At 35.0% G+C, this 11,444-nt stretch overlaps 1 protein-coding gene across 2 annotated transcripts; it reads left to right on the forward strand.

The window, feature by feature from the left end:
- Positions 1–736: 736 nt before the first annotated feature.
- Positions 737–6,736, forward strand: LOC139485071 (uncharacterized). Of its 2 annotated transcripts, none has more exons than XM_071269188.1 (4): positions 737–1,077; positions 1,418–1,486; positions 3,569–3,775; positions 4,496–6,736. In XM_071269188.1, the coding sequence occupies exons 1-4, from the start codon at positions 1,071–1,073 to the stop codon at positions 6,595–6,597; spliced, it is 2,385 nt and encodes a 794-aa protein (XP_071125289.1). In that variant the 5' UTR covers positions 737–1,070; the 3' UTR covers positions 6,598–6,736. The 2 variants fall into 2 exon arrangements, with proteins under 2 accessions (XP_071125289.1, XP_071125288.1); XM_071269187.1 differs by lacking the exon at positions 737–1,077 and adding an exon at positions 1,099–1,159.
- The last annotated feature ends 4,708 nt before the right edge of the window (positions 6,737–11,444 follow it).

Genomic DNA, 11,444 nt, shown 5'->3' on the forward strand with positions numbered 1-11,444 from the left:
TCAACCTATATATATGCACGTTTTATGTTCCCAATAAATATTCACTGGTTATAAACTTTCCTAATGGTATGTGCGTTTTTTCAATTGTTCAATTATAAATATCTACACTGGGCGGGAAATGGGGTTGATATACATTAAACTTCGAAAGTCTTCTTATCAACTGCCAAAAAAAAACCGTTTGAAACCTTATGCATTTGGCGATCTTTATATGCCGTTTCTTTGCTTTCTTATCCTGTATATTTAGGGTTTTATCTCCTATATGTATACTTTATTTCATTTCGATTTTTTTGGGGTTAATTGTTGAAAATATGAATATGTACTTTTGTTTGAGAAAAATCAAATAAACCACCTATTCCAACATACTGTGGCTTGTTCATTTGATTGGTTAATGTATCTCCAGTGGCAAATAGTTCATGCAATTGAGGACGAGAACGAGTTGACAACAGGGTTGGAAGTAATCGATAATTATGGTTGTAAGTCGTATTGTATCTATGCATGATTAGTCTTTGGGAACATCTTAGTTAGTTCAGTCCTTGGGGGTTTATTTGGGTTTTTTCTCTTTAATATGTTAGATTTGTTTGGCTTTTTTGTTTTGTTTTATTGTGGTATCCTGAGGATAGAATTGAACATATTTCTTCATTTTTAACATAAACATGATAAAACTAAGTTAATGGTACGAAAACAAGTTATTTTTACATATAACATACATATTCTGCGCATGACGAATGACTACAAACAATATTACAAAGAGGAGAGGTTAATGAACAACCTAGCAATTTATCATTTGATGTGCATTGTTGTTCATTTGTTTTCGTATTTTCTGCTGCGTTTTCTGTTCATCTCCAATTATTTTGTTGCCTAATTTCAAATTTTCTTATAATTGTTAATAAATGAATACAAAATGGATTGTTTTTAATTTGAAGAAATAAACAATGATATACTGAACATGCTATACACGAAGGTCAGTGATTTTCACCGACGTAACTGTCAGTACATTATCTAGTGTCTTTATCTTAGTATATAAAATACCTTGTCGCATATATGTAATCAAAAATTTGGATATCGCAGTCATGAAAGGTAAGAACTAGTATCTGTTATGTCGACCCAGTTATAATACATACATATTTACAAATACATATGTCAAAACCAGTACATACAGGTAATTTGTCATTTGGGATTGCATATTTTGTTTTCAAATTTTTTGAGAGACATGAAAAATAGAAGTGTATTCTTATGATAACGGCCTGATTAAACGTGAAAACAAATACGACAGACAGCAAACAACGGCACCCACTGAATGACAGATGTTCGGCTTAGGACAGGAAACAATATTTTGATAAATGCAATTTGTCCGACTAATCAATGAACTAAAAACCTTAAACAATGGTTAACATTTATGTTATTTGTTTATTTTTAGAAGTCCCGATTTTGTTATTGGCATTGGTAGTGATTGTTGTTGGATGCAATAGAATAGTAAACGTACAGAGTAAGTGTTTACTTATCTATACAGGTAGAAAAAAACAAATGGGTGCACATAAAATACTCTAATGGAAGTGTCCACAATTCTCCGCACACGAACATGCGCATACATTCTGCTTACATAAAAGAGAATATTTTGGACATACCATTCATTTCAAACTGCACAAGCGAGTAAGTATTTTTAATGACACCATGCATGCTTCAGAGCCTGTATGCTGTGTATCAAATTCAGAACAAATCATAATAATGCTGTTAAATAAATCTAGCACCAACATGTTTAGAAGGAGTAAATACACTGTACCCAGACCTCACACATTTATGTTTATAATCTCAAAAAACAAATTATAAATAGCTATGAACGTTGGTTTTCCCGTTTGAGTGGTTTTACATTAATAATTTTTCGGGCCCTTTATAGCTTGCTGTTCGGTGTGAGCCAAGGCTCCGTTTTGAAGGCCGTACCTCGACATATAATGGATGTAAAATTTACGAAGGGATGATTTCAACTTCACCATTTGGAACTCTTGGGTTAATAGCTTCCTTGTGAGCAGCAACCCTCTATCAAGAAAATCATGATAGGAAATGCAAGCACGGAAATATCGTATCAATTGGGAGATATATACCTCCGTATGCAGGTGCTACTGGAATGGTGCTACTTAGAAATGGAAAGTTCACAATTGGAAAGCTGAAATCATCTCTTTTGTCGTAAAGTTTTGTTTTCAACCGACCCTCATTGTCAATTTCTAGATGTAAGTCAAGATATGAGGCCGACTTAACTGTATCTGTGGTATCCTTTATCTCTAGCTCTATGGATAGATGAGTTCCCCATAGTTACCAAATTTTGAATTATTTAATGAAAGAACATCATCTATATAGCGGAAAGTAGAGTTAAAGGATATTGCTAACTTCTCATCTTTCTTCCTAAGAAGTTCCTGCATGAAGTCAGCCTCATCATAATAAAGAAACAAGTCGGCAAGTAGAGGGGCACAGTTTGTTCCCATTGTAATTCCGACAGTCTGTTGAAAAAACACGTCCTCCGAACGTAACAAATATGTTGTCAATCAAGAAATCAGGCATCTTGATAATATCAGTTTCAGAGAATGTTTTGTTTGAATCAGAGTGGTCCTTTACAAAGTAGGATTTATCCCTCCCTAAGACAAGATACTTGTATCTACGTTGGCCATTCTTTTTTATAAAGCAAAGCAATACCAACTCTTTCAATTTGTCTATTAGTTTGGAATGTGGAATACTAGTGCAAAGAGTAGAAAAGTCAAATGTTTTAATACTGTTACAAGATGAAAGAGAGATAGATTGTATGTACTCTAAAAGATCTTTGGAATTTTTAAGTATCCACATCTGATTCACGCCCCCTCTAGAATAGGCAGTTTCACAATAACTTTGAAGCCCGTCTTTGATTTCTGATAAAATGGATGTTAATAATTTAGAAAGAGGTTTCGTGGAGCACTTGGAAGACCCAGCAATATACCGTTGTTTGTAAGGACACTTATGTAGTTTAGGTATCCAATACAGTGATGGAAGATCCAGTTCTTCATCTTTGGTTTAACTTTGTTTTTGTACATTTTACAATGACATTTGACACAATGAATCATGTACATGTTTAAAAATTTGTACCGATGTATCTATCATTAATTTGTATGCATGTACATTTATACAATGTATTTTATTCTAATGATATAGGACTTATGACTTTTTCAAACACATCATTTTCTTACACGTCCATGCTCAAACTGAAAACTAACAAAATTGAAATTAATGTCGTTGTAATTAAATTTTTGTCGATTAGGGAAGATTAATTTAGTTCTATATTATCTGCATTTTGATAAGTGCATTAATTAATTGCGTCAAAATAAACAACTATACTAGCTAGAGTCAAGAGTATTAACTGGTGTGTTTTGTTGAAGATTCCACTTTGAAAGGGCTACATATACACTTGTATCCATATCCGTAATCATTTTGACGAAAAAATTATTGGAGCACTGAAATGATATTTTATATCCGAGGACTTCCAGTCCACCACCATAAGCGTATGAAAAAGAAACAAATAACAAAACCCACATATATGTACTTGTAGAAAATGCGAAAGGTGGTAACATGAATGGTCGGTATCTGGTAGCCAGTGGCGGGAACCAGGCTGTGCCTTTTAACGATGACTATATGAGCAAAGGTCATGAGTATTTTGATGTCTACTCACCAGAAATTGCAACACATTATGGTGAAGTCTTTTGGACCGATCAAGGCAACAACCTGATTCCACAAGAAATCATCGACAGATTTGCAGGTATAATGTAAAGTGCCTGCATTAAAAAATTACTCGATTTATTTCACTTGACTGGGCGGAGTTTAACCGGTTCGCTCATCACAAACCAGTCCATCTATAGATAGGTGTTTCGTGTTTCATCAATGAAGTGTCCAGTCATTCTTTTGTAAATTCCTTTGATGACACTGATAGGTGATTAGAAATCAGTAATAATTATATCGGCAATCATCCTTATCACACACATCATCAAATAAACTGTCCTTCTGCAAATTAAAACGTAAGCTCCGTCCGATCAGTTGAAATAACATTGGTAATAGCAGATGGGGGGGGGGGGGGGGGGGGGTCGTAGATGAATCCTCCGTGTGTATTGTTATATAATATTCTGTTAGCGATTACCCTTGCTTAACAATTACCTCATCATTGTAAGATAACTCTCTATTTGATTTGCTATAATAATTTATTTGTTTTAAGACACTAGTGTCCTTTGAATTTAAAAATGAACTACGTAACCAAATATTTATCGAAGTTTGTTACTGGAATTGTTATTTTTCATGCTTAACATAGTTTTCCATATACATTATTTTGTATATAAAAAAACAGCTCATTTTAATTTGAAACTGTATCAATTAAAACTTCACAAAAACATCAATGTGTCACACCTGAATATAACTGTTTTCATTATCTGTTCAGCTTCTATCTATGCTTAATGTTAAATTTCAATTGTTTCCAATTGTTATTCAGGGAAGGTCATGGCCATTACAGGCTACGAACAGGACCAAGTTATGGTGTATCCACTTGATAAACCAGGTTTGAATCCCGAAAACGATGTATCTGTTCCAATCAACTGGGCATATAACCACCACTACATGGCATGGATGACTGGGAACCATTCAAAATTGGTAAAAATACAGAATCCAGATCCAAGTGACGTCAGTGCTCATGGATCTCCAATGAAATGGGTAGCAGTGGATCTGCCTTCAGCAAAAGATCGAGAGTACAAAAACGTTCCAACAAGTCAAATGTTTAGTGAAGGAAATGGTGGAGAGTCAAGGAAAAGTTTCCACGGTTACCCAGACGGATTCGCCCAATTAATTGACTCGCCCGATAAGTGGCATATAACTCCTATGCAAATTGATACACGTAATAGAGACTGTGGTGCTACACCACAAGACGTTCACAACTGTACCATTTTCACTCCAGGAGATGAACCACGACAGGCTAGATATGGTCGTGGCATCCCGAAAGAAGGAGCAATTTACTCTGGTATTCTAGAATGTCCATGCAATGGGCGTTTTGGTGGTGACCCTGCGATATACGGTCCTAGCACAAAAACAAAATACACTCAGCACCATTACGCACTTGTTGTAGAGCCATCTTGTAAAACTCCCACGAAAAGTGCGACCATATGTTTTGATGCAGTAGCCAACTTAGGAGTCAAAGCAACTAAGAATGTAACCATGGTCTCCTCTTCAAGCGAAGTTCCTAGTGGCTGTAGTGTTGACTCAGAGTCTGATGGTTTAATAATTGTCTCTTACAACGAGTTTAAAAGTTCAAAACAATGTTCGACATCTAGTAAACGAACAGGAAATTTGAAATTTAGCACCGGTGTATCAATAAAAATTGAACTTTCTGAGGTTAGCACAATAACCTTGAGTGGACCTGCAGACGCATGGTTTGGAGTTGGTTTCAATGCTACACATATGGCCGACAAACCTTATACTCTAATTGTTAACTCTACAGGTGTATATGAACGGCAAATAGGTACTTGTGGAAGCGAAGCAGATCATTGTCCAGGAACTCCTTTAAAATCAAGCATTAAGATTGTATCCAATACAGTCGTCGACGGTGTTAGAACTGCCGTCTTGACACGACCTCTAAAAGGTTTGACGAAAGAACATTACAGCTTTAACGCTTTGAATGCACAAATCAACTTCATTTCTGCTATCGGTTCTTCTCAGGTCTTTGCTTATCATAAAGTACATACAACCGGCATAATTGCTTTGATAACAAGCAACGAGCCTAACTGCATCTGTGAAGTAGGAGAAACAGGTATGATGTGTGATAATAATGGGTCTAACTGTGATCATTTCGTCAAAAACTGCGTTCCAGCTCCAGCTGGAGAACTGTTATCTCAGAGAAATCCAACGTGTAATTCAATGACGTATGCAGGAGGGCTCCAATGTTGTAAACACAAACGTATAATGCTAGATGCTGACCAACCTATACGACCAGAACTCTTACGATACCACATGAAATTTCGCTTTTGGTTCCAGGAATACAAGGTAGTTGGTGCAAAAGTTTCTCATCATGATTTACCCCGTATTTATTATCAAACCGAAGCTTGGGCAGGTGAATATGATATTCCTCCAGCATTTGCCCTGCCAGGAAAACCTATCCCGGGATACAACAACTGGCCTCTGAACACACCCACTCCTGGAACTAAATGTACTGGAAATTGTCCTTCTGGGAACGATTGTGAATGTGTCCATACAATAGAATTCAAATGGACCGTCAGCAATATAAGACTGATTTACGCTGGAGGTCACTGTCATGCCCCAGCGTGCATTGCTATGGAACTTTATAGGAACGACACTGGGCATGAGATGGAGCTTTTATGCAGACAAGTTCCAGTATTTGGCAAGGGGAACATTAAAGAGAACAAATACGACGAAGCTGGATATATAGCACTGCCTCCCTGTCTTTGGGGAGACGATACCGGTTTGGAACCCTCCGTACTATTGCCTAAAAATACACCAATGGTGGCCATCAAGCACAACAGGAACACTAAAGTGGGTCACTTTGGCGAAATGGCCTCCTGGCAAATGAGAGGAGTCAATTTTTAAAATAGCAATGTCATATGTGTCGATATAATCCTTGTTAAGGAATTTTATCATCTTATATTTTTAGTTTAGACAAAAGCATAGTAGATTATTCGTGTACATCATTCACATTTTCATATAATTAAAGCTTTATCAAATGTAATTGGTCATTACTTCGCTGACCCTATTGGACTGTATAGATATTGAATACTTATTTTGAAAGTATTTCATAACTTATAAAATCTGTAAAGAAAGACTACCAATGCAACAGACTGTTTTTTATTTTATTAACAACCAGAATATTACACACTTGATTATTTAGAAGACCTTATCGAATGTTATTGACGCTTGTTTAATTTGACAAACCGTATCGTATGATGGATGACCTCTTTAGGTTTACTTGCTGGGTTGCTTATCATTGTCTTTAACTGGAAATATATATTCAACCTTTTACATCATTTTGTTTTTGTTCATTCGACATCTATTCAAAAGCCCACATATGAAAAGGGGAAATAGGTTAATGAAAAACGGGTGATGTACATGTATGTAGTTTCAAGAACAACAACTGGAAGTGTTTTAACGACCTTGACTGGCTATACAGTCCTCGCACGGTCGGAATTTCAAGAACCAAACCTGAACTGAAGTGGTGCAGAAGGGTATGCTGCTTCTTGTTTGCCAATAGTTTCCGTCATGTTAACTATGAAAACCCAGTGAATGGTCACATTTTTGAACTTTTCAGGAACGAGCAACAAGTAGAAAAAAGGTGGGTGAAGGATTCCGCAAATTGAAATATGCACTTCATAACGGCAATCCAACTAGAATAAAATCGTAATCAAATCAGCAAAAAGCGGGGAAGCTCAATAGACATTAATAAAAAAAAATCTTATGTACCTTTTTATAAAATCTATGAAATGCTGTATATGATCTGTGTACGATTTTTTAATTGGTTATTGCACGTTAATGCAGTAGCAAGTATTAGAGCATTTTAATAAATAAATTTGAAAATGGAAATTTGGAATGTGTCAAAGAGACAAGAACCTGACCAAAAAGGGGAAGACAGCCAAAATTCACTAATATGTCGTCTTCAGTACAGCGAGAAAATTCTGCATCAGGAGGTATGCTTCAGCTGGTCAAGCAGGTTTATCAAATTTTATGTCAAGCAGATATCCAGTGGCTTTGAAACAATTAAAACTGGAAATGTATTTAATATACGAAAAATATATCATTTTGTTATATTTCATGGTAGCGTGTTCGCATTGAGAACGGGATGTCTTATATTCGAAGCCCGGCCGGGTAAAACCAAAGACTCAAGAATTCAATTTGACATTTCCTGCTTTTACGTATACGCTAAGCGTGTCGAATTCAGGAGTAAAACAATACTGGTTGGTTCGGAATACAAATAATTAAATAAAATTAAGGTTGCATGTCTTTCTGAGGACTGCTACATGTACATGTACCTTGAAAACTAGAACGTTAAAAATCAGACTCAGCGTGTCACCTAGCATCATCATCAAACAAATTATAAACAAATCATTTAACGGATCTACGTATGTTTACGTCAATGGCTTTCATATGAATACATTGGTATAAAGCTTGCTCTGGATAAAGTGCGGAGTTGAGTAGTTTCAAAAGTAACTGTAAGAACAGTGCATATGGAGTTGCTAGAGTTGTAGAGTTGTTTAGAGATTGGATGCCCTGGGTACATTACATTCAGATTTGTTTGGTTGGCATAGAGCTACATTTGTAGCTCTCGCCACAATATAGACGAAGTTGTCGTTTGTATCTCAGTACATTGATTTCGAATCCTGCGGAAGGAATACTATGGACAAACAAGTCCAAAATGAAAGTCTGTCATTGTTTGGTAGAACTCATCATACGAAGATGTGGTTAGTTATCTCGACTGTTGCCATAGTATCTTCTGCTTTATACGACTCTTATTAATATTTGACAAAGCTGTACTGTTGGAATGTCGTCTTATTAACCTTTACACAACTTTCATCTGTATTTCTTATTTATATTTACATGTGATGTATTTATACATCGGAAAGATTGTTCTTGCTTTTACAATAGTTTTCTCTTGAGATTGTAAGATTGAGTTATCGTTCTTTCGTCATGTACATTGTAAACAGGACCATACAAAGAACGTTCAAACTGACCTACAGTTGTGGGGGTTTTCTTGTTGCGTTAAAGCTTGTTGGTGACCTTGGGCTGTTTTGTATGCACTTTGGACAGGATTCACAGTCTGAGACACATTCCACGATTCCATTTCGCTGTTTTATTCCAACAGAATTGAGAAAAAAGGAGAAAATAGACACCCTCGTTTGTGTTGCTCTGTAAAAGATGTACTTTGCACAACTCCAATTTTACATAATAATCCTTAAAAATCATAACAAATTAGATCCTACATGTATATGTTTCGGCAGGCATTATGCCTTTAAAGTATCGATTCAGCTTTGAAATGTATTGTCATTTCTTAGATAAAGCAATTACCAGTGGCCTGGGTTGAAGAATAAAACTGAAAATTGCAATTGGGAATGTGTCAAAGAGACTGGCATAGTCTTCTCTGAATAAAGATCTTATTTATCACATTTCACATTGTTAAACTTCATTGATTTATTCATACCCAGCAAAACACTATGTGTTGATTACTTGTATTAAAAAAATGCAGATTCAAAATACAATTTTCCTTTTTTATTTCTTTTATGAAATTTCCACTTCTAAAATTAATAGCGTTCATAACCTCTTTTTTTTAGGAGGGGGGGGGGTAAAAAATATATTTCAGTTCGAGAACCTCCTTGTAGACACAATTAATGAATTTATCCCATGTAATATGTGTATCTGTTGAGTCATTGGTTGCTGACTAATGACGTAAAGAGAAAGTTTGTTCATCAATCTGTTTAAATTTTATAAAAATACTCAACCAGGATAAAACATTTGTTTTTTATTTGTTATTACTTGGCATTAATTTGTTGTGCTTTTTCATAATGTGTGCTGATTTATTCAGAACAGTCGGAAGGGTGATTTCCTCCTGCATAATTAACCTCAGAACAATTGTGCTATAAGTTATAGTTATTGACCAAGCAAGTCGGTATATAGAATTTAATCTGCACAGCTTAGGTGACCCTTATTAACCCGAACGACGTAGGAGTTCGGGTTAAAGGGTCATCCTGAGCGCGTGCAGATTAAATTCTATATACCGATTTGATTGGCCAATAACTGTTTTAACACATGACGTCATTAATTTACGTGAACGTTTTAGATGTGGACGATGTTCCGCAATCCACGGATCCTAGGGGAAAAAAAGTTTATTGTAGGGTAAAGAAAGGGGGAAATACGGCTTTCATTGATAAGTTTCAAATTGATAACTTTTTTGGGGGTTTAGACTTGTAAAATTGCGAGTTAATGATTTCTGTTAAATCTATTCCCATTTTTATTTAATAAGTGACGTTTAAGACTTTGACAAATTGAGTACTTTCAAATCGTTGTATGAAAAAAAAATCATAACCGAAAGGGTTATTGAGTTTAGATTAATTGCTTTTGAATTTCTTTCCATCAATGATATGCTTTAATAGAGAAAGATAAACCGAGGAAGATGTTAGTTATATTACCTAAATTTTAAATGTTGAATAAACGGAAAATACGTTTTTCTTTCCAATGTTTTACTCCCCCCTTCCCCAAATTTCTTTGTATCTACTGTATTAATTTTTAAGACACGTCCATCTAAATGAAGTCTGATTGATCTCCAAAAATATGGGGAATAGATATTCAAAAAGTCGTTATAAATTCCATTGAGTCTAAAACTAATCCAAATCAGATTTCTTTTATTCGGATATTCTTAGATACATTTCTTTTTTGGTGGAAATTACCAAAAAATGTTTTAACTATCTTTCTGACTTTAAAACAATGATTTAAGATGTATGTTGTACGCAAAATATAATAAAACATTTTATGTTCAAGCTAAGATGTAAAAAAAAGAATGAGAACCCTTTCTTTTTTCCTATTTTGAAACTACGATGTTTGTACAAAGTTCAATTGTGTCGTAATTTCAAGGCAGATGGCGGATTCGGGGTGGGGACGAACATGTCGTTCACCCTAGGATTGGACAAAGTATCGTGTTTTGCCTTAAAATCGTCAATATTGTTTTTGGTCTCGCTACACTCGGTGATATATTTTTTTAATTTGATAGAATAACGCCCCTTTCAAAATCTAGGAACCGCCCCTAAAGGTAAAAATAGATTTGAACTGTGCAGTATATCTGAGGTAGTTAATGCACACCTTTGCTGTGCATTATCCAGATTATAGCACAGTAAAAACAAAGAGATTTTACCCATGTCATGTGTTAATACTTAAATATCCCTCTTGGTCATTCTGCTCCTGATGTATTCGGGTAATTAAACAACCCTGCCGGCTTTAACATGTATTGGTGTTGGCGTTCATGAAAAGGAAATTCAGAAAAGCGTCATTGTAATTCTGTGGGTTAAATAATTATTGAATACAATTGTATGGATGATAAATACATACGTGTAGCACTAATACAATAAAGAACTGAGCTACAAATGCATGTTACCTATTTTAAACAGATTTAAATATTGTTTCACATGGTAAAAATAAATTAAATAATATGTCCTCTGTCTTTCACATTCGGTAGATTTTGTGGAAAGTTTTCTCATTGACAAATATACCAAATCACAAAAGATTGTTATATGTTTGAATTCATGTAAGACAAAATAAAATTAGGCAATATATATATTGCGTTCAAAGCTGATATATGCATAAAACTACTTAATATTATAAAATAAAAAATAATATAAAATAGAAAATGTGGTTTGATCGGCAATGAGACAACTTTTTACAAGAGACCAAATGACACA

Source organism: Mytilus edulis, chromosome 8, assembly GCF_963676685.1.
Source record: "Mytilus edulis chromosome 8, xbMytEdul2.2, whole genome shotgun sequence".
Lineage (NCBI taxonomy): Eukaryota > Metazoa > Mollusca > Bivalvia > Mytilida > Mytilidae > Mytilus > Mytilus edulis.

Coding starts and splice junctions, on each gene's coding strand:
- LOC139485071 (XM_071269187.1), top strand. CDS start 1,138: ATGTCAAAACCAGTACATACAG. Junction 1,487..3,568: donor TAGAATAGTAAACGTACAGA/GTAAGTGTTTAC, acceptor ATGTACTTGTAG/AAAATGCGAAAGGTGGTAAC. Junction 3,776..4,495: donor AATCATCGACAGATTTGCAG/GTATAATGTAAA, acceptor ATTGTTATTCAG/GGAAGGTCATGGCCATTACA.